This window comes from Toxorhynchites rutilus, chromosome 2 (assembly GCF_029784135.1).
Source record: "Toxorhynchites rutilus septentrionalis strain SRP chromosome 2, ASM2978413v1, whole genome shotgun sequence".
Classification (NCBI taxonomy): Eukaryota; Metazoa; Arthropoda; class Insecta; order Diptera; family Culicidae; genus Toxorhynchites; species Toxorhynchites rutilus.
Genome location: NC_073745.1, coordinates 292,850,914 through 292,875,536, shown reverse-complemented (window position 1 = coordinate 292,875,536; position 24,623 = coordinate 292,850,914). Strand labels below are relative to the sequence as shown.

Here is a 24,623-nt window from a genome sequence, read left to right as displayed (position 1 = left end):
AGCCGGGTTTAATCGTGTACATGTACATATGTTAATGTTTCTATAAATTGTGAATTACACAGTAATTAGTAGTAACCATGTAGGCGTTAAGTTTTTCTGTTCCATTACATTATGATAAATTACACAGTAGTAGCCATTTAGGCGTAAGGTTATTCTTTCTGTTCATCCATTGTTCAGCAGACCGGACAGCGGAGACAGTTGATATTGATCATTGTTGGGCTATTTATAGAACAGCAGCCCGATGTTTCTTGCAGAGCAGAGCAGTTGTATGGATGAATCGATCTTTGTTCCACCGTGGATCGATTTCCATCGCTGATGATGGTTGCGTGGACGTAGCTATTCTATAACAACACAAAGATGGTCAATTGAGGGCCCTGAGTTTGAACTCACGATCGATCGCTTAGTAAGCGAACACGTAACCAAGTGGCTACGAAGACCCCCATCACCCAGCTGTTGGCATATATGATTTGGCCATTCTTCGCCCACGATCCGATATGCGTTGATGCGAAATGTGCTCCAGAAGCTGTCCCTGCCCCAGGGGTATGAGCTCCAGGAATTGAGAGAGCAATGAGATAGTGTGTGGAGGGAAATTATGTTTTTTTAATTATTTTATTTGTAAGGCTCAATCGCGTGTGAAATAAATTATGCTATTTGTGTATGTTTGAAAATAAAATAATTTAGCGTAAGAATAAGTACACCGCAACTGAACCAAAGTTAGTTTTTGTAATACCGTTGATGACACCTATGTGTTTTGTCCAGTAGGTTTTTCATTTTTATCATTACAAATTTACATTGCCGCTGTTGTGGGAACTGTTGTAGAACCATATGTGGCCAAGACAAACGTGTATGTGTGCTGTGCGAATTACGGAAAATGCTCGTAAACGTATTCTGAAGTGGGCGTAAGAACACCGTCCTGATGCAGGGTGCGCGTAATGTCCGTGAGACCTGCTCTCACTTTGACCGTGCTCCTGGTGTGCCACACTTCAACATTCGGCCGTCTTCTCCAAGGCAAATACGAAAAGGATCGTAGTTGCCGCAGCAGCTGTGGTTTCAATATTTTCCGTATACAATCAGCTGCATGTAGTCGGAATACGCGTTGACGGCATTGAGCTACGTATCATGCAAACTCCCCCGCATGACAATATGGGTTTGCAGAAGAGATGAACACGCTTTTGAATTAAAAATTATGAATGATAATTATTTTTCTCAAATCAAATTAGCACTCTATGTAAATCAAAACACTTTCACCTGTAAGTGGTGAAAAAAAATCATGGGCAAATTGATTATATTATAATGGTAAGTTTTGGTGAGAATATCTGAAAATTTCTAGAAAATAGTTTAAACTAGAGTCAGGACAACGTACTTTAAGTAATTAAATAACACCAAGAAAAAAAATCCATACAAATTCAGCAATTCAAAACTGCCTCCGGCTCTACTAAACTGATAGAGAATAGTTTGCCTCATACAAACGTCTTAGATACAAACTAATGTCGTATCCAGACAATTCACCATTCCGTCGTCATCGCGGATATTTGCAGCAATGTTTATCTGTCATTCCGCTATATAAATGAATGCATGTATGTGTATGTGAGAGATGTACGGTTTTGTGTAGCGCAAAGTCTCTTTCACATTGTTATCCGGTTATCCGTCCAAACCCAGCGGTGCTTTTTGAAACCGGTACGGCAGAAACCGGATAATGTGTAATCGCCCTTACTATATGTCTACCTGCAACGTGTTGACCATGTCATAGCTGCACGTCACGGGCAGGTGCCTGGATTGAGACTAGTGGATCGACTTCTATATATGTAGGTTAGATATGATCAACCCCGAACAAGCAGCAGGAATCTAGGTGGGCGCGGTGCGATACATATTGGGCTTTATAAAATCCGAATAGGATTCCGCAACAGTCCCAAATACTTTTAGAAGCCGAGTTGATGCGGTAATGTCCTTTTATCAACGAGGTAAGCTGTCTTAACCAGTAGAGAAAATCACCCGCCCAAAGCTCGACATCGTGGGAGGAAGTTCGTTGGTCAACGAACGTGATACGTGATTATTACAAGAAATAAATATTCGCTCGATGAATCGAATATTGAAAGATAATTATTCGAATGAATCGAATATTGAAAAATGCCCCAAATCGATAATCGAATTAATGAAAAATTTAGACATCACATCATATACGAGGGTAAAACACACGCCGGGAACGATGATTTAGGTTTCTTAGTTTTTTTTTGCAACAACGAAATGGTCGTTGGTAGATCGCTCTTTCCCCTTTGATCATTGCATAAAGTCACTAACGTTCCCGAAATGACCGAATGGAAAATCAAAATGACCCCATCTTCATTAGCCGAAAGTGGAAAAGAAGCCTTTTTCATGCCCACAACAAGCGTTTATTCTACTCTTCAGTGACATTTCGGAAACTGTGACTTTTCCGGTCGACAGGACGCAGGGCATTCTCATGAAAGATCCCTAGAAAGGAGATCTTATCAAACGTGACAATTGACGCGGCATCATGTTGCTGTGTATGGCCTTCAAAGTACTTTACCCTCAATCAGTAAATCCAGGTTATCCTATAGGATAAAATCGACAATGCTTTCCGACGACAGCAGACCTTGTTCCATGCCAACCGATCATGTGTGGATAACATAACTACGCTATGGGTCATATTAGAGCATGTCAACGAGTTCCAGGAATCTCTTCTACTATACTTTATTTATTATGAAATAGCATTTGATCTACTTATTCATGAAAATATCTGGCCCGTACTAAGACGGAAGCTATACTATACTGTTGAGTGTAGTGATGGCATTTTCACTGACATGATGTACCCATGCAATATACACACAATTATCTCTGTTTTGCGCTTTTCTCAACAGAAGCCCTTTCTGTTAATATTGCCAGTCTAGATGAGCTTAGCTGTCACCTTTTGTGGAGAGAGTTTTCCTACCGTCATGCGAAACCAAATCACTGACAAAATTCCAGAAACAAGACTCACCAAGAAAATAAATCTTGGTGAGCTGACGATAGCCTAGCTTGATGATTCCCCACACAATTGTGTAGTTCAAAACATTAAGGCAGTGGCGTAAGTTTGATGAAATGATTGCAATGCCAGATGCTTCATTGCTCGTCGATAAGTTGCTCGTTATTGACAGTTCTGTTCGGAAAAGCATACAAATGGACAGAACAAATGTGTGAGGAAATGGGAATGCTTTCAATTTTCATCAATTTAAACCACATACAGACTATGGGATTGTAACGTACAGCATATCAAACAAATCTTAGGGAATTTCCGATTGGTTTGGTATGTAAATCGCCAGAATCCGTTCACGGCAAAAATAGTTATTAACGTTAAGTTTATTTCATAAAAACGTGACCTTAATGAAAGACGTAGTTCTACGCCAAACTTATCTTGCATCATCTTGCGCTCGCCCATATCTAGAACGATGGTGATTATAGACCAAAAAGGATCGTTCTCCTTGTTGATGACGGAGAAGAAGGGTGAATTTAAGTTTCTCTTCGCTACACAGAGGAAATGTTTGTGAAGTGAGACATGTTTGCATATTATCACCCTTTACTTTACTTTTTGGTAGATGAGATCTCAGCTAGTGCAGATGACAGTAGATCGAACCGATGAACCATGGAACCCTTCAGCCATGGAGCGATCTTGACCCGACTGACGGCGATGTCTTGCTCGTTCAGAGAGTAACTAATTTGCTGGGCAGACTTGATGATCTCCTCGAAAGCATTAAGGGTGCCGAATCAGATAACAGGTCACGTTTTGACGTAGGACTACGTCTTTGATTTCTATATAGGGAGTTTTCAAATGCATATTACGCAGAATCATTCTTACGATATATGTTATAATATACACTAACAGACGGCAAATTTATCCAGCATTTTTTTTCGCTTGAGACATCAACAGTGGAAATAATAAAACAAGTGAGAAATTTAATAAATAAAAGATATATGATTTGCGAGCGAATGCGAAGGTAAATCATGTATTATGCATTCTTTCTTTCAACTTCGTTCCCATGATATTGTATGAAGTACAAAATTGTGTGCAATAATTCGTTCTATGTCGAAGTAATCAGATTCAAGATTTCATGCAGAGAAAAAAGTAAAGTTTTCCAAGGACCTTTTTGCAGGTTAGAGACGAATAAGCTAAAGCAGTTTAAAGTCTCACGTGTTTTAGTTTCGGATTGAGCTGTGGACGCGACCAAATTACTGACTCGCTGATGTCTATAGCACTGCAATAATTGCATAAAACTGACGCCATTACATTAAGGTTCTGAGCCACACAATTGTGTGGGGAATCATCAAGCTAGGCTATCGTCAGCTCACCAATGAAATAAATGTTAGATTTCGTCTGTGATTTGGTTTCGCATGACGGTAGCAACCAGGTGTATGGCACGATTATCGCTATCTCACTCTACCTACCGTCATCGCATATCTCACTATCCCTCTGCTGTGAAAGTTCATCATCAACATAACGATATGTCAGATGCTGGTAAATTGGTAATTCGCGATGGTGTCGACTTCCAATTAGGCCATAATTTGTGTCCCAAACAAGGCAAAAAGGGCTTCTGTTGAGAAGTGCGCAAAACGGAGATAAGTGTGTGCATATTTAATTGCTTCAAACCATCGATATATGGATATTTTTGTGTGTGTACGTGCGTTTTAATGTATTGCGCTGTTGCGGGTGAACATTTCGATCCGAACGTGGTGACAAGGAGGGGAGATAGCGGGAGGGAAATATTTGCGCTAGGGTATTAGTAATGAATCTCTGCTGGAGCTAATATTCAGTCTTTTTTCAAGCAGTTGACATTATTTGTTTTTCGTCATCATAAAGACTTCGTTGATGCCTTTGACATTGAATCAATGCATTGAACTGACGTTATGGTAAAGCAGGTGTTAAGGTTGTGCACCAAAAAATTATTTGGGAATACCAAGTTATTCAATAAGTTATAATAAGTTATAAATTTATTTGGATTAGCGTGCCAGTTGCAAAACTCCCTTCAACTAGGATTGCATTTGCGCTAATCTTGATCATGATGAAGCAGTGCTACTCTTTTCGAGATTGTTGAGATTAACAGGAAGACTTTATTTCGTTCATTTAGTCACCAGGGAAGTAAATGTGGTTCTGGAATTTTGTATGTGATTTGGTTTCGCTTACCAGTAGCAAAACTTTCTCCACTAAAGATGATAACTGCGCTTATCTCGAGCATGTATTGTTCTGAGAGGACAAGAATGAATCATCAAACAATAATCGTCAAATGATTCTATAAGAAAAAAATATTTCAGGCCGACCAAACTGGTAGCATGATTATTTCTAGAATTTCGTAGCTTTATAAAGTAATATTCGCAGTTATATACAAGCGACTTGAATTAAACTACAGTGTAGTTCTACGTCAACAATGCGGTCGTGTCTTGGACACAACCTCCTATATATTTTTTTGTTCGTTGACGGTTATGAGTACATATAACAAACTTTTCTGGACTACTATTAGGAGTTTCAAAAGAGTTATGCTAACAGATTTCTGAACAATGAAAATAATTTCATTCGAAAAAAAAACAACTGTTCTAAACAATCACAGTCCTACGTCAAACTTTCGTTAGTGCCCCTAGGCTCAAACCCTTCTATTTTTTATGAAATGAAATTAACGTTAGTAACTATTTTTGCTGCGAACGGATTTCAACGATTTGCATACCAATCGAGTCGGAAATTTTCTAAGATTTGTTTGATATGCTATACATTACAATACAATAGTCTGTATATGGTTTGAATTGATGAAAATTGGAAGCAATCCCATTTTCCCATACATTAATTTTGTCCATTTGTGTGCTTTCATGAACAGAGCTGTCAATAACGGGCAACTTATGCAGCCGCTAGAATAGAAACAACGAAGGGGGATAGCGAAGAGAGAATATTTGCGAAGTAAACTCCACCCTTGCATAGTGAGTAAGCTATTGCTAGAGTATAAGTATTGCATCTCTTCTGAGGAAAATTCTCAGAATCTTTCTGCGCCCGAAACAACAAAGGTCGCTTATTCTGCTCGTTTTGTGTTTTATGTTTCCCCTCGAGTTGTGAGCGCTAGCGAATATTTTACTTGAAGTGCATCTGGCATTGCAATTAACGTAACCATCCGAGCCATGGCAATGCAGGCGAAAAAAGAGAAGAGTGCAAATGATTATAGGTCGCTTCCAGCCATCACTGTTTGGGTTTGTGTGTGTTGCTTGTTTTCGTTGCGCGAAACTTAGAACTTGTTCATTTCCTGTACATGTGAATAGCACACCTTCGATACTTTTAGTTGCCATTCGTAATTGTTCTCGTGCGCATCGGCTCTGTTCTGATGCAACAAGCTCCTAGCTTTGTTGACGGTTTTGACCGAGAGTTGAGAAGCATTTTTCATAAACGGTCATGAAAATGCAATGCGTGCATTGATATAAAGAAACAAATTGCGACTTATGACCAATTAGTGTAATGTTCTCGCAAAAGAATCGTTGCTTCTCGAAATGATTCTACAAAACCACGTAAGCCATTAAACCTTTTCAGGGAACTTTCGAAACTTTTTACTAAAGAGTTATTTTTGAATTTCGAACGTATTTGAAAATAATATCCGAAATGATAAACCAACAAATTAGAAAAAAAGATTGCGTAGTCCTACGTCCAAAGCGGTCGTGTCTCGGATAAACCTCGGATAAACGGCTGTAAAAGGTGGTGTGTTCCTGTGAAGATAACGTAAAAAACTCTAGGTCGTTAGACATTGCTTACGATACATCATCCGCGCTTAGTGGCTGGAAAATTGGATTCCTAACACGGATCTCCACTGTCGGTTTTATCAATGGTAGATTGAAACAGAAGTTCGGGAGCGTAAGTGGAAGTGGATCGGAGATACTCTAAGACACATGAAATCTGCAAGGAAGCACCTGATTGGACCCGCAAGGACAATGTACATGAGGTAGAAAGTAGTGGAAATCTTTTCTTATAGCCCTTTGCGCCAGATAACTGACGTGGGACCAGTAAGTAAGTGAGACGGCATAGAATCTCTTGAGGGTCTGTAAGATATATGAGGGGCTCAGAAGGAAAGGGGTGTAAGTGACTTGATCGATTTCTCTTCATCAGCTTTTCCTGTAGTTAATAACTCAACTGCAAAAACATAAACATATGTACATGTACACGATTAAAACTCGGCTCTGTTACAGCTAAAATGCTAATGAGCCTAAAATGGGATAAATGGGATAAAAAAAAAATTCCCCCAGACACCTTGGATCTGAAGTCTGTGTTGGGGAAACACATTTCAGTCGGAGCAAAAATACCCCCGACTTTCATGTATTTGCAATGCCAATTCCTCCAACACTACTTGGTTTGTGCCGATTTCCCCAAGGCTTCTTGGTTATGATGGCTGTGTTTGGGAAACCGTAAATCGGGCCAATCAAAACGAGGCAGCTAGGGCGTTTAGATAACGCTTAACGTTTTAGAGTTATTCAATTGTTTAGCTAATGAACAATAACATTTTATTTATTGCGATGGATGCGTAGAAATATTCCCTATCAATTGATGCAAACATCTTTCCGATCCAGTGAGAAATGTTCGAGTTATAAGCATTCGGAATCTTTCATTTTTTCCTGCATGTTCTGTGTTTAGGTTTTCATTTTACCCCCCATATACTCCGGTTAGACGTAGTCCCATGTAAAAAAAATACGGACGATGGAAAACAAACATCTTCTAAGAAAACGTCCATATTGGTCCAATAATTGGCATTGAAAATGACCCAGACTTATTATATATTGCGCTTTGTGACATTTTTCTATTTCGCAAGGTGAAATTCGTAGATCCAAAGTGTCGACGCAATGAATTCGCTTTAGACACATGTTGCAGGTATGGGCAAAAATGAATATACGACTGGGGAAACAAATTTCACTTGCAATGTTAATCGAATTTTCCGCAGATCTTTTCTGGTGATACCGGGAAACAAATATCATGCTATATGATCCTCAGTGTTACCTCAGTAGAATCGAACCTTTGCACAAATTTTTGTGCAATATAGACGCATCAGCACCAATCAGCATCCAATATAACACAATCCTACGTCAAGAAACATTGAAGTTACAGAATTTCAACTTAACACGTCCCAAGAATGTCTCAGAGCTGCAAAATAGGTTCGCATGTTTATTACACCTGTTTTGACCCCTCTTGCTGTTCATCGGTCGTTTCCAAGACAAATAGCCCTTCTGCTATGCGTCGTCGAATGGTGCAATCAGGATTCGGCAGATCAAGACCTTTTTCATTGCACGAATAGTATTGCGTGGATCTCTTTTGATCTCGCTGATGATCAGGATATCGCATATCAGGTCGTGTATCACGTTTGCGTTTTGATTCTTTTCTCGATCGATCATCAAAATTTCCAACATTTCGGAGAGAAAGTTTCCAACATTGGTTGTGCGTTCGCCTACTAAGCGATCGATCGTGAGTTCGAAACTCAGGTCCATCTTCAGCGATGGAGATCGATTCACGATCGCAGTCCTGTATTCTCTCCATCCACACACGCTCCGCTGCTTGCAACAATAAACATCAGGCTGAAAACAGAATGGTTTTCTGAACGGCTCACTCCATACTTCTCAGTTTCTTTCTGTCGAGATTCGGTACGTTTGCAATCATGCAAAATAAGATTTCAGACCTGCATTGAAATTTTGTGTGCGCTCGTTTTTCAACAGCTCCAAAAACAATAAACTTGGTTAATACAATGTATGCCTGTGTGGCTTCATATTTCGGACACTTCTTAAAAATAACTTGAAATGCTTAATGCCCTGATGATATAACTACAAAATTGATATCACAATTGATTCATCATATTAACCCTTTAGTAATATCATCAGGATATTAAGCATTTCAAGTTATTTTTAAAGAGTGTTTTTTTTAATTTAATGGAGTTCAATTTTTCTATGCCATTAATTTAAATAAAGAGAAGTTTAGGAATTATTTTTTATAAATTTATATTGGGGTTGGATTTTCCTTTATTCCGGTCATTATATACATGTTTGTTTGAAATAGTGTAAAAGAACGCTCAAAAATATTAAATTTTGGCTGTCGGTAGATGAGGGTAGTGATCGATATCTCGTATAGTGTCGATCGAACAATTTCAAAAGTAGGTGCCATTTTATACTTGAAAATTCTTTCGCTGTTTTTATGTTTGTTCTGTTCAGTTGTGAGTTACAGAGTGTTAACAATGGAAGTCAACAAAGAGAAAATTCGGTACATTTTACAGTTTTTCTTTGGTAAAGATGAAAATGCAAAATGCTCGCTGAAATTGTGAACGGTATTTATGATGCCAATACAAAATATGGGTTTTTTTACGCGGGAGATACGTACCTCGTAAAAAAACCGCGTAAAAAAAACCGCGTCAATTGGAAAATCCGCGTAAAAAACCTAGTAAAAAACCACGCAAAGAAACCGCGTAAAAAAACTTGGGTGTAAATTAGCTTCAAAAGCTAATTAAGTGCGATTTTGGTTTCGTCGATTCTGATCTGGCATTTTTGATGTTAAAGATGCACCTCACACAGACACACACGTCGTCGAAAATATCGATAAAATCACAGAAATAATCGAAGCTGACCAACATATTAGTAGTCGTAGTCAGGAGCTAAAGATCGACCATAAAACAGTAATCATATCAGAGTGCATTTGCGCGCTGATTGACAAAATATTGGGTTACCTGAAAAGTAATGAGTCATTTTATCATGACGAATAAAATAGAGGCGAATGAACTGCAAAGTTTAAAGCCTCTTAAAAACAAAGAAAGAAGAATGACGAATAAAATACAATTGTTTGTACAAATAATGAACATATAAAGACAGAATGTACAACATTTTAATGCTTAACCTCTCAAGTTTTATCAATTACTTTATATCAAATATCGAGAAAAAATGAAAAATCGACTTCTCTCTATTTTTTCAAAGATTTTATGAGGTAATAACATTTTTTGACAAATAATTCCATAGCAAATCGAATTAACCTTTTTAACCAGCTTTCATCTGATTCCTATAACGGTCCTGTAGAACATTTCAATACAGAGATATTTTCGTTAAAATGGATAACTCCCACTTCGTCTTTGATGATTAATTGTTCAATAAATAATGATCGTACCGTAAATGGAAAGGCAGTTTTGAAAACTCTAATAAATTTCTTACACGGACAATTTGAGTTTGCTACAGAATTCGATAGATGAGGCTCTGACCTATCGTCTACATTGTCAAATACACCTGGGAATATGTTTGCAGCTATGTTATGACCAAAAGAGAGAGTCGACGTAGAGAAATCAATCAGATCACTTACACCTCTTTCATTTTGAGCCCCTCATATGTTTACGTGCGTTCGATAGTATTGTGTTTAATTTTAACATGTCACAATGCACCCTTAAGAATGGGATTAAGCGTGAAACTAGGCGGTTGTCCCATCCGGTTTTCGTAGAGATTTTATTATGAAAATATAGAAGGAAACCAAAATTGAAGTGTCTCTTTCAATATTATTAAATCGCAAACTCGTAATTGGAAATCTAAAATCCAAGCCTTTTCTTAACCCGTTCAAAAAACTCAGTCTCATTAAACTGTTGTTAGTCCTAGATTGCAATTCATAGTAAGTTTTATGTAAATCAATTCATATCTTCATTTTTCGATATACTGCACTAAAAATATTTGAAAAAAAACCGATCAACCCACAACCGATTCACTGCGAATATTGAATTCTTCAGCTAGCGCAATTACAGTGCGTAATAAATCGATCAATTACCGCACAGTAGCGTCAGCTAGGACCGTACCAATCCTCCAAGCTACGGTTTCAACATTAGTCTGCATTAGTTGGTAAAGCTCGTCCCTTTTCAAGCTCGTTCCGTTGGGCAGGCCGGCGTGGTCCCCTGGCCGTTCATTGTGCTGTTCATTGCAAGTTCGTCGTCTCGGCAGTAGCCCATAATGATGCCGGTTCTGCAGTCACCAATTAGATTCGGCATTAGCAGCGCAGCACCGGATATGGTTACGATCGTCCCAAACAGCACCAGTCCGGCCGCAGGAAGTTTCTCCTGGCTGAACAGCGAATGTGGACTCAGCTGAATGTACGCCAGCCCGGGGAGAATGTATGCGAGCGGAATTGCCGCCAGGAGGCCCTGCGAACGGGATTATGGATGGGTTAGCAAATGGGCAAATAAATTGCTCGGTTTATGGGGGCTTACGTTCAATTCCAGCACCGGACCGAGGCATTCGGTGTAGGGAGATATGATAAAAGCTGCAAACACGATTACTAGTGTGGTCGCCACTGATTTCTCGTCCTCTTCGCTACCGGTTACATTGCTAGGGTCCTTATCGGTGTCATATTCCACAACCTCCTGGGAGTAGAACCGTTTGATCTGCGTTCGGACGATTTCACGTGACACAAAACATTCGATGGGAAAAGTCAGCAGGATCGAGATGGAGAAGAGCACGCGGGAAAAGTTCATCAGGTCGTCATCCCAGCAATAATTTTCCAAGAGATCACCTGTTGGGTGGGAGGTGAATTTAATGGACGCAATTCGTTCAATCAGAACCTACCTTGAGATAGCGCTCGGAACGTGCTGTATCCGGCGATACCGAACAGGGCTGCCACCAGCCAGGCAAAGCCCACCGACAGATGGGTTACCTTCTCCCATCGCTCCAGCGTTGCGCTCTTCATCGATTGGTAAACCAGAAACGTGTTGTGATGACACATGAAAGCTGTAAACACAAACGAAATCCGAGATAAAACTTGCGTTAGGCCTCAAAAGTTTTCCCACGCAAAACTGGTGGTGGTATATCGTGACAACTTTACCGAAAGCCATTATCCCGACGGCCGGGATGAGGTCGCTGTGGGCGAATCGCCACGATTCTGGCGTATCCGGACTTTTGATTGCGTTGATTTCCGGTGGTTGGCGGACAGAGATGGAGAGGGAGCGATATAAACAGCAGGAAGTAGGGGGTTAATCGTGTGGTTCTAACAAGTGTTTCGTGACTTTCTGCCGGTGGCTTTACGCCGAACGCAAAGTTAACACAATTTTATGCTCAACGAACTGCCGAGTTGTGAAATTGTAATCTTAATGGAAATCGTCCGATTTTAGGCGGGTGCCGAGTCTCATGTGCCGAATTCTAGATGCCAAAAATTCTTAACGATTGTAGATAGGGCAAAACGTATGCCAAGCTTCGTTAAAAATGCGGGTAATCCGTTTTATTGATGAATGAATAAACATAATTGAGAGTTTGTGAAGTATTGTACATTTTGGACTTCAACTGTGAATACGATGATAAATCAATGAATCAATTGCGGACGGTTGACACAGCAGAAACAAGCAAAAAGTCAGTAAAGGATTTTGTCTACGAATGATAATAATTCTTCTGAATGAAAATAACATTATAGGACCCACTTGAACATAATGCAGTGTGCTTGGCTAGTGTCATGATACACTCGATGAAACATTCGAGGATCAAGATTATCTATGATTTTTGAAAGGTAGTAACTTCGTGGTACATGATCAGCTGGAGATGAAGTATATATCAATTTAAATGTACAAGTTAGCAAGTGATTATGTTGCATGGTAATGCTCCATCACACTGCCAAACCGCTTAGAGAAACGAGTGAGTCATTTGGTTGGGAATTTCTTTCATATGCAGTCCACTCACCAGGTTATGCTCCTCCCGACAAGCACTTATTTGTATCAAGGGATACGCACTTGCTAAGCAGCGGGTTAATTCTTGCAACAGTTCTTTTGGCGTAACATACATACATTTCTAAAGAGATCGGAAAAGTGTATAGCTATCGATGGAAAATACTTTTCATAAGGTAGAATTCCATCTGGATTTGAAATAACGAACAAAATTGCACCACGGTTGCATGCACAATGAGACATACTATCCACACTCCAAAGTGATAATGATCGTTTGCCGGCAGGAGCAAGCCTGGTTAACACTCCTATACTCGCGCATTGGTCTGTCAGACCGAGAAATCAATAATTCGTTCATTTCTCAGAAAATATCAACACTACGACTTTGCGATTCTCTCTAGCTTCGTTATTCGTCGTTCGTCATCGTTTAGCGTATCGCATGTGTTGGTACAAAGGGTACGTGTGCCACTTTTTTAACACTTTCGGTCTGACACACCGACGCGAGTATAGGAGTAACTTTTTTAGACAAGTGCCTTTTTTCATATTCTAGAATATTGTTCAATGAGATGTATTAATTAATGTTAGTGGCGTGGAATATTTATTGAGTATAATGCATAAGATCATTACCGGACTACAGAGCATTGAAGACTGCAACATACCAATTATGAGAACACTTGTAATACTAACCTTGAGCCAACCGCGAGTAATCGGGTACATATTACTAACATAGTTGTAAGACAAAAATTGTCAAAATATTGGACTCCCGACCCCGTCAGGCTAACGCCACGTGTGCCTTAATAAAATATATATTTTGGGAAAAAAAAATTACCGGACTATTCATATTTGATTTCAGTCCCTTTTGTAGCTGGATTGAACGGATCCATATATTAACTATTCGTCAATATATTCGTCGTTAGATTGATACGTTCAAAAGCAAAATATAAATGTTTGACTTTCGTATAGTTATTCGCTAAATATAATGGCCATACATATATACACTTGTGAAAGAATTTCACTTGTGGAAGAATTGTAAACAGTAAACTATAAACTAATCGGTGGCTTATGGTAATTTTTAACAATTACAGTTTCGGGGATATTTTTTCTATAATGAACAATATCGACAAGAAAACAAGTAAAAGGCAAGGAAGTTACTAGAAATCCTTTTATATCATCTTTTTATACCAATCTAAAGAAAGGTATTAATTCTTTGTTTACCAAGAATACAGAGACAAAGCATATTAGAAATATGCAAATTTTATATTCCAGAACCTTTATCATCTGGTAATTATCTAGAAGGTCTTTATACATTCTTCTCTCCGATAACAGACCCGAAAAACACGCAACAACTGCATGAAATGTAAAAAAATATGTTTGTTTCGAGCATGCAGTTATGCTATGTTCTGATTCTTACTCCAATGAAACCAGAATCGATTAATACGTTTATAGCTATAGCTCTTTTATTTTATAGCTCTTTATACTTCCATGAATTATATTCAGTTGCTTACTTTTAATTAATAACAGTGGAAAATTCGAAATTCGATATTTTTGTTGGAGTATCAAAAATTACTCTGTTTTGAGGATGCTGAATTAGATGACTATTAAAACATAATAAAGACGAAGAAAACATATTTTTTTGAGTTTTTTCATTCAATCATACCCTTTTCGTCAAATAAATGCCAGTAAAGCCTGAAAAATACACAATGGCAACATTACAGAGAAGTTCAACTTTCGGTCTGTGACACCGTGCGCGAGTGTACGTGTTATGATTTTGCACGCGAGTACAGGAGGGTTAATAGAGATTGCAAATATTTGGATTTTACGCTTTGACCGTGTGAGAGAGTTGCCATCGGTGCGATATTTCCTCTCTAGACGGTGTCCGTTCACATGTAGCAGTATTTGTTCTCTGCGTAAAGGGTGTGTCACATCAAATTGCATCACGGAAAAAACGCTGTAGAAATTCACCCAGTAGACCGATCCTTTTGAAAATTTTAGACAGTAAAAAAAACTATTAAACAACTATTGGCATTTTTTATTCATACTTCGAGCCCAAGCCCGTATGCTCGCACCTTCCTCTTTACCCCGTCCATAAGGTTCTGTACAACGTCAGGTTGTAGTTTTTTTTGAACAGAAATCCATTTTCTCTTGAAGTCCGCCTCCGATTTGACAACTTTTGGGTTCTTCCGGAGGGCCTGCTTCATAATCGCCCAATATTTCTCTATTAGACGAAGCTCCGGCGCGTTGGGCGGGTTCATTTCCTTTGGCACGAAGGTGACCCCGTTGGCTTCGTACCACTCCAACACGCCCCTTGAATAGTGGCACGAAGCGAGATCCGGCCAGAAGATGGTCGGGCCCTCGTGTTGCTTCAATAGTGGTAGTAAGCGCATCTGTAGGCACTCCTTGAGGTAAACCTGCCCGTTTACCGTGCCGGTCATCACGAAGGGGGCGCTTCGCCTTCCGCAAGAGCAGATCGCTTGCCACACCATGTACTTTTTGGCAAACTTGGATAGTTTCTGCTTGCGAATCTCCTCCGGAACGCTGAATTTGTCCTCTGCGGAGAAGAACAACAGGCCCGGCAGCTGACGAAAGTCCGCTTTGACGTAGGTTTCGTCGTCCATTACCGGGAAGCCGCATTTCGTCAGCATTTCGGTGTACAGCTTCCGGGCTCGCGTCTTCCCCACCATGTTTTGCCTTTCGTCGCGGTTAGGAGCCTTCTGAACCTTGTATGTACGCAGGCCCTCCCGCTGCTTGGTCCGCTGGACGAATGAACTTGACAAATTCAGCTTATTGGCGACATCCCGGACCGAACTTCTCGGATCACGTCTAAACTGCTTAACTACGCGCTTGTGATCTTTTTTACTGACGGATCATCCATTTTTGCCGTTCTTCACCTTCCGGTCGATGGTTAGGTTCTCGAAGTATCGTTTTAGTACTCTGCTGACCGTGGATTGGACGATTCCCAGCATCTTACCGATGTCTTGATGTGACAACTCCGGATTCTCGAAATGAGTGCGCAGGATTAATTCACGACGCTCTGTTTCGTTCGACGACATTTTTCCAAATTTACGAAAAATTGACAGTGAAGCATGGCCAACATGATCTATACACTCTTATCTGATTATAAGCGAAAACTGAAGATATAATTCTTAAAAATTAAATTTCTACAGCGTTTTTTCCGTGATGCAATTTGATGTGACACACCCTTTATGTATCTCGAGCGACTGATTTATATGCGATTGATTAGTAGTTGCTCTTTACGATAGCAACGATATGAGTATGTATGCAAATGAATAAGCAAAACAAACGTATGGAAAAGTGGAAATGCTCATAATTTTCATTAATTGAGACTCGTATAGACTCGTAGTATAGCGTATAAACAACTCTTAGAGAATTTCGGATTCGATTGGAATGCGAATTATCAAAATTCGTGCACAGAAAATATAGTTAGAAAGGTTATTATTATTATTATTATGTTTGATTTATTTCGGCCGGCTTTAACCTTTTAGGTCATTCGCCGTCTCTCGGAAAAAAATGGTTTTACAAATGTATGCAATACTACAAATAAACATAGTGGAGAATAAACGACACATTACTCATTCTTTCAACATTTAAAATTAGAATCGGTAATCGGTAATGAATTAGAGAGACTTTAAACTCTGAGAGTTCATTCGTCTCTAAAATTAGAATGAAGCGAAGCAGCGCTTTTATAGAACAAGTTATTTTATCCGTTTGTCTACTCTTCCTTGTAGCCATTGTTTTCGCAAATCGTAATATTTCTATCCGGCGTATGTGATGTTTCTAGAAAATCGCAAAGGAACAGTATGTTATTCAGTTAGAAAGGTGAATCAGAAAACAGGCCGTATTTTTGACGTAGGATTATGTCTTTGATTTCTATATAGGGCGGTCACTCTAAGAAAAAATTTACGATTCATTAAGAGTTTTCAAACGCATATTACTCAAAATCGTTACTGCAACATATGTCGTGATATATACCATTAGACAGGGAATTTATCCAGTAATATTTAGCTTGAATGGAAAATATGGTAAAAAAGTTCAAATTGTTTGACTTTTAAAACGGGTATGTTTTATCGATGGCACTAAACACACGCTTTCGTCCCCGACGCCAAGAGCAATCTTTTTGCCTGCAATTCGGCGTTGTGAGTTGTGAGTTGTGAGTTGATGCGAATTATGAATTATTCTCCAATTGCCGATAATAGGAATTTATCAGCTGGCAGATTCAATTTTCGGATAATCTTGAGAATTATGTTCATTTGTGTTCATTTATAACAGAAGAACAGAATTACAGAATTACAGAATTACAGCCTTGCTTCTTTTTTGAATTACAGCCTTGCTCATTTTTTGTCCAGTATATGATGTGAGAAAAAGGTCGCATAGCCTGTATTAAAAATAATATACAGACAGTCGGTCAGTTTTATGACTGATTGACTCAGAAACGTTGAGACGCGCGATGAACATGGACTCTAGGGTTGCCACAATGTATTTTGTGTTTTTGGTATCAAACGATCATTTTATCTTAGTTTTTCTCAGACGATCTGTATTGATATGTGTGTATAATTTATAATTTAGATTTTGTATTTGATAGGCACAATTATTATTGATTCTACGATGTTGCGATGTTGCGATATACTAGAGTAAAAATATAATGCTTCATTGGAAAACACAACGTAATGGAAGTTAACAGAGTTACAAGGACATGTTTTTTTTATTAGCATTATTATAATATACCGTTCTGAATCATATTTCGGACCGCTTCATATTTCAGACACTCTGTAATATGAAGTTGTCCTCTGTTTTGCTTGATGCCTGATTATATAACTAAAGGATTACTCTAAAGAACCAATTGTGATGTTAATTTTAGAGTTATATCATCAGGATATTAAGCATTTCAAGTTATTATTACAGAGTGTCCGAAATTTGATTCAGAGAGGTAGTTCTACACCCAAAACTGGAGAACTGTCAAAGTTTGAAAATGGGACATAAAGTTGCCATGAAGTCATATGCTCGATTGATTTGGAATGAGCAAATTATATCATTGACTGTCCGTATCAGTCTCTGATATAATTTGTTCATTCCAAATTAATCGATTAGGTTTTCATTCAAAAATTTTTCTACGACTCCAATCGTTGGACGGATCAACAGATAGTCCCAAAAGTTATTTTTCTACCCTCGCTCAGTTCGATAGCTCTTGTTTCTATATCTTCAATATCGATGTAGATCGCTTGTTGCTTATTATGATACCAATCGAAATCTCCAATGTCAGATCTTAAAGGGTGTGTCACATCAAATTGCATCACGGAAAAAACGCTGTAGAAATTCGCCCAGTAGACCGATCCTTTTGAAAATTTTAGACAGTAAAATAAAAACTATTAAACAACTTTTGGCATTTTTTTTTATTCATACTTCGAGCCCAAGCCCGTATACTCGCACCTTACGGTGCTTTGGCTCTGGTGTACATCTTCCGGGCTCGCGTCTTCCCCACCATGTTTTGCCTTTCGTCGCGGTTAGGAGCCTTCTGAACCTTGTATGTACGCAGGCCCTCCCGCTGCTTGGTCCGCTGGACGAATGAACTTGACAAATTCAGCTTATTGGCGACATCCCGGACCGAACTTCTCAGATCACGTCTAAACTGCTTAACTACGCGCTTGTGATCTTTTTCACTGACGGAGCATCCATTTTTGCCGTTCTTCACCTTCCGGTCGATGGTTAGGTTCTCGAAGTATCGTTTTAGTATTCTGCTGACCGTGGATTGGACGATTCCCAGCATCTTACCGATGTCCCGATGTGACAACTCCGGATTCTCGAAATGAGTGCGCAGGATTAATTCACGACGCTCTTTTTCGTTCGACGACATTTTTCCAAATTTACGAAAAATTGACAGTGAAGCATGGCCAACGTGATCTATACACTCTTATCTGATTATAAGCGAAAGCTAAAGATATAATTCCTAAAAATTAAATTTCTACAGCGTTTTTTCCGTGATGCAATTTGATATGACACACCCTTTACTACTATGCATGATTTGTATTATTTTGGCCATATATTGCTCAAGGAGTGCGATGAATTGTTCTGGTTTTCCAACTGATCTGAGTCAAATCTGGTGTTTCTGTTATTTTTTCCAACTCAACAAACTATGAAAAAATATTGTAACAAAACAGTGAGAAAAGTTTGGTCATCGAGTCGTTCAATTGATTCGTTCGGGTCGTAGTTGTTTGGTCGTTTGGTTTCTGTCCTAGTTAAACCTCTCCTGGTTACGATTGACGACGGATTCTAGCTTCAATAATTTCTGAATTGAGTTCATTTCATTTGTCCACTGGCTGCGCGAAAGATGACTTTAAATTCGCGTTTCCCTGACATGGATGAACCGATTTTCCAGTATGTGTTAAGGAAAATCCATGCGATCTCCACAAATTATGGTGAGTTAAAAAATCTGTTTCCAATGTCATTTTAACATATTACCTATCGAAAATTTTATTATTATATTGCAATAGTTTGTTAGGGAATAACTAAACCGATTGATGCCAAATATCATGGAACCCTCATGAAATGTCCAAACTTAAAATTGGACAATTCTCGTGACTCGATCGACATAAAATCGTTTTTTTTTGTTTGTACTCCCTAGAAGTTCCTGAAAACGTTAACCCTACGTCAAAACAAATCAATGTTTGCCATATCAATGTTTGTAAATATTTTCAATCCTTAAAACAACGCTAAATGAATTTTCACGATAGCACTTTTAGAATTCATATTCATTATGATTTAATGGTATACATCAGCAAACCGTGGAATAAAGGTGACGTATAATTTTCATCATAACGAATATTGCAGATTTTCTTTGTGATTTTTTCTTGTAAGCCATTTCAGTGTTTGAAAGACTATTTCTCGAAGAAGTTGTGAAGTTATTGGAGCCATTTGTTTTGCCAGTGGAATTCCCCGAAGTAGATATACGAATTTTGAATTTTCAAGTATTTTTCGATGTGTGTGAAGCTTTCCGCTGTATTGATCCTTGGAGCAGGATTTCTGAAGATCCCCTGCCTCTGGAAAATATAAAACAGCTAAGTTTTAGTTTTGTGTTACTTAATTAATTCATTTTTTAAATTTTTTTTATATATATACAAATATACAAGTTTTATCTTGTGTGAGTGTTAGGCATTTTATGCTCTTTCTGCTCTCATTTTTATTACACAATTCTATCTAAATGGAAGGGAACGAACTCTCTGATGTTGATATGAGCATCGTTGTTTCTCCTAGTAATTGTTTTTCTGAAGTTCGTCCTTCGAAGAAAAAAAAAAATAAATCACAGTTAAATTCGCCACAACCAACAATTGATTCTGTTTCACTTAATTCGGTTCAAAATCCTATTAATTCCCCTCAACATCCAATCATTGAGAATGTTCCCCCCAAGAATCTTTCTCGAATACGACAATACCAGAACGTTTCGGGTTCATCGGAAAATCGTTGGGTGGTATTCTTCCGTCCCAAAGGGAAACCGTTAAGAGTGACCCAAATTTGTAATGATTTGAAGTCTAAGTACTCAAGTGTCTTGGAGATTACAAAAGTGAATAAAGACAAACTTCGTGTTGTGCTCTCGGATTGCAAAGACGCTAAGGCAGTTGTTAATAATTCTTTGTTCACAGATGAATATCGAGTGTATATTCCGGCACACATTGTTGAAATCGATGGTGTGGTTTCGGAAAAATCTCTCCAATTAGCAGATTTCGAAAAAGCAGAGGGTATTTTTCATGATAGAAAACATCATGTGAAATGTGAAAATTTTGGGAAATTCGATCCCTGAATCAATTTATAATTGATGGCAACGAGAAGAAATATTTCCCATCTGGTTCTTTTAGAATCTCCTTTGAAGGCACAGTCCTTCCAAATTATGTGCTCATTGATAAGCTTCGTCTTCCAGTAATTGCAAACAGTTAGTTACACTAAAAGCTTCTGTTGCAATAAAATTAAATGTTCTAAGTGTGGAGTCGACCATGATGAAAGTATTTGCAATAAGGATGCTGATAAATGCATTCTTTGTGAAGGTGTTCCTGACACAGTTAAGGACTGTCCAAAATACAAATCCCGTTCAATTAAACTTAAACAGTCACTTAAGGATCGTTCTAAGCGATCCTTTTTACTCAAGGCAGCTTCACCTCAGGTATCCAAGATTTCAGAAAATCGTTTCTCTCTTTCCGACAGTAACCCTCCTGGTTGGGGATCCTCTAACTATGACGTTCATTTCCCTGAATTGTCAAGTCATTCCAGATTTGCTTCTCGATTGGTTCCTGAACCCCAATCATTTTCAGGAGGTATTTGCTTTTCTTCAATTGTTGGATGGATCTTTGATATTTTCGGAATTTCAGATTCATTGAAATGTCCCATTTCTGCTTGGCTTCCTACTATCAGTCAGTTAGCTAAGCGAATGGTTTCAAAGTGGCCCCCCCTCTCCTTCATTAATTTCGATGCCTAATTTATTGGATGAGTCAGAGAAATCTACTGTTTTACAGTGCAATTGTAGAAGTCTTCTACCAAAACTTGACTCTTTCAAGCAAATGCACCATTTTTTGAATTGTGATGTGTTTGATCTATCTGAAAATTCAACTGATTCAAATGAACAAGTTGAATATTCTGAAAGGAGGATCTTTGACTTTGCCAAGAAGATATGCCCAGACTCAGCACCCGCACTACCTGCCTTCTTGGAGACATCTGATGATATTGCGCCTCCGATTCAGTATGGCTGAATTTTCGTTTGCACTTCTGTCATGTAACAATTCGGCTCCGGGGTCAGATAGGATCAAATTCAACTTATTGAAAAATCTACCTGATAATGCGAAGAAACGTTTGTTAGAATTGTTCAATGTTTTTCTTGAGCAGAACGTTGTTCCGCATGAGTGGCGACAGATTAAAGTTATAACTATTCTGAAACCTGGTAAACCTGCGTCTGATTATAATTCGTATAGACCAATAGCAATGCTCTCTTGCATTCGAAAATTCCTTCTCATTGTTCGATACCAGGATATGAAAAAGCTGATCTTCTTGCTAAGAAAGGCGCTATGGAAGGACTCTTATTTCATAGGCCCATTACTTTTGATGAATATCTCATTTTTTTCCGTGAACGTTCACTGCAATCTTGACAGACAAATTGGAAAGGTAGTGATAATGTTTGGTGGCTGTATTCTGTCATTCCTAAAGTTTCCCTCAAACCATGATTCAAAGGATATAATTATTCTCGTGATTTTATTCGAGTAGTGTGCAGACTAATGTCTAATCATTATTCCTCAATTGCACATCTTTTTCGAATTAACATCAGTGATAGTAACCTATGTATTTGCGGTACACGTTACCATGATATTGATCACATTTTATGGTATTGCTCTGAATTTCAAAATAACGGGTTATCTTCAATAGAAAATTTTCGCAAAAAGGGAATGCCACTCAAATTTTCGATCCGCGACGTTCTGGCTACTCGTAATCTCGATGCAATTACAGGGAAACTTCGATATAACGTACCCTCGTTATAACGTACCCTCGATATAACGTCACTCGATATAATGTACATTTTACCTCGATATAACGTACACATTTCCAACGACAAAAAAATATTTTTTTTTTCTGAAAGAACAATAAATTATCTGTATTTTGATACTAAAGCTTGTGTTGTAACTTTAACCAATCCCGAAATACAACTGTTTTGTGATTCCGGATTTTAAATGAATCAAACTTCAATCAACAGAACGAAGGGAAGCATCATTAGAAAAGTTGATTATAAAGTAACAATAAAGTAATATAAGCTACGTTTCAGAGTTCTTTATTATGCTTCGATATAACGTACAATTTTGAAAGTAAAATGTACGTTATATCGAAGTTACCCTGTATGTTGTTTTCTTATTTCCTCGAGTTCATACACCTTCAAGTATGAGTATGTGTGTATTTTTTCTTTTATTTTTGATTATCGTTTACTTCTCCAACTTTTTTTTTTTTTTATGAATATTTTTATTATTTATCAATAATCTATGGTTATTAAAGTTTTCATTTTTCTTCAACTATTTCCCTCGGAACTCAAAAATACTCAGATGCACGCCATCTTCAAGGAGGTGGTTATCTCTATAAACAAATCCACAAGAAGAAGCCTTAAATAATATTTTATAATGAATTGTTATATAATTATTTATATTGTTCCATTTCATTAAAAATCCATAGGGTTTTTATGCCTTTTTGAGAAAGAACATTTGGATAGTTCTACTCACAAAGGCATTTCCCTATTCATAAACACGGCTCATTGATGCTTAATGGAAAAAAGGTAAACTATGTTATTGCATCATTGTAACACTAGCTTTAGATCGAACATGAGGAACGCTACATATGAAAGTCAAAAAGGAATTACTCTCATAAGATTATCATTATTATTGCCATCAGAACGTTACTAACATCGGAACGTTATTTTAAAAAATCTGTATATTCTGTATAAAACCCACAAAATCTGTAATCTGTAATTCAGTTTCACTTCGATAAAGGAGAAAAGGCAGGCCAAACGGCTGAAGTGTTTTGTTTCGACGACTACACTTCGGTAATTTCAATGTCAAACATGCCTTACGATATGAACGATCGATTGTCGGAAATTTTTATGGAATAATGGACATCGTGGAGTGCGAAGCCATCTGATTTATTCATGAACGCACCAAAACGGAAAACCAAAAAATTGTGTATCTAGTAGCACTTCAATAAACCTGATGAGAATTATACAATACATTTTTACTATTCTCTAAAACTTTTGTGTTGAAAACAAACACATGTGAATAATAAAATGACACATAGAGAATTTAAATATTGATGAATTTAATTGTATTGGAACGTAATCTTAGTTGGAGGCATCCCAACGCGTGTCGGGTACAGTTAGTCTACTAACAAGACAAACATTAATTCAATTCAAAGCTCGCATGTTTGGTTTCAGACAACAGAAGGACGACTCGAAACATACAAGTACACAAATACACACAACCATATGCCCATACTTACACAACGTCGTAATCACCCGCGAGCAGTTTGTACACGACTGTGACCAGGATAATCACCACGCAGGCCAAACTGATGAAGCTCGCCTTGGCCAGCCGCGAGACGTTCTTGTACAGACAAAGTGGTATTATCACGAACAATGTGACGACCAGCACGACCCCGAAGCGAACCGCTACCATCGAGCTGCCCCAGGAGGGCACGAGGCGTACCAGCACCTTGGAGAGCGTATCCCCGACCACCACATTGTAGGATATCATCGCTGCTCGGGTGCGCCACGTTCGGTTGATTGGGATGAAACAAAGCATAGGAGGGAGGGGGTAAAGCGTTATCATTAGTGATTTATATACTTAAGTATCATAGAGATAGCCATCGTGTGGTTCGTGTGTGTGGTTCACAATGTGAGAGATCGAATCAGGAGGTTGGAGTGCATGAGATATTAGCCTGAGATGATGATGATGATGGCTCTTCATAAATAGGGAACTAAAATATGTATGTTTAATTGCATTAAGGACAAGAAGCTGAGAATCTGTGGCTCTGCTGATTGATGTCAAAAGACAAACGATGGGAGGAAAGGGTTGGAAGTAAATTCAATTATGCTGGTTCATAAATTTTTCATGTAATTGGGGATATGTTTTATGATATCGGAATACTTCATTGTGCTGAAAAAAATGTGGATAAGGATTTAAAAATACCTACTTACATCGGCACATATTTTCAACAAGTGTAAATAAAACGAAAGCGATTCTTTTTTAGATAATCAAAGAAATGAAAAAGCACACCACGATAATAATGAAAAAAGAAAAAAACTCCCTTCGCTGCGAATCGTTCACCATTTGAAGGAGGACAGTAACTAACACGATGTACGATTTTATGTTGTAAAATGTGGGTGAACGTGATGTTTGATTTGCTGTCAGAGAGAATAAAATAAACCATAATACATCC

The 24,623-nt window shown here is 38.3% G+C and overlaps 1 protein-coding gene across 1 annotated transcript in view; it reads right to left on the bottom strand.

Annotated features, from left to right (window-relative positions):
- Positions 1-590: 590 nt before the first annotated feature.
- Positions 591-24,623, bottom strand: part of LOC129764628 (putative sodium-coupled neutral amino acid transporter 11) — an 82,007-nt gene continuing 57,974 nt past the window's right edge. Inside the window, exons 5-9 of the mRNA XM_055763891.1 lie at positions 23,685-23,940; positions 11,834-11,904; positions 11,578-11,739; positions 11,223-11,524; positions 591-11,156 (exon numbers count right to left, since the gene is read on the bottom strand). Coding sequence (XP_055619866.1) covers positions 10,875-11,156; positions 11,223-11,524; positions 11,578-11,739; positions 11,834-11,904; positions 23,685-23,940 — 1,073 coding nt within the window. The 3' untranslated portion in view covers positions 591-10,874. The remainder of the gene's footprint in view (positions 11,157-11,222; positions 11,525-11,577; positions 11,740-11,833; positions 11,905-23,684; positions 23,941-24,623) is intronic.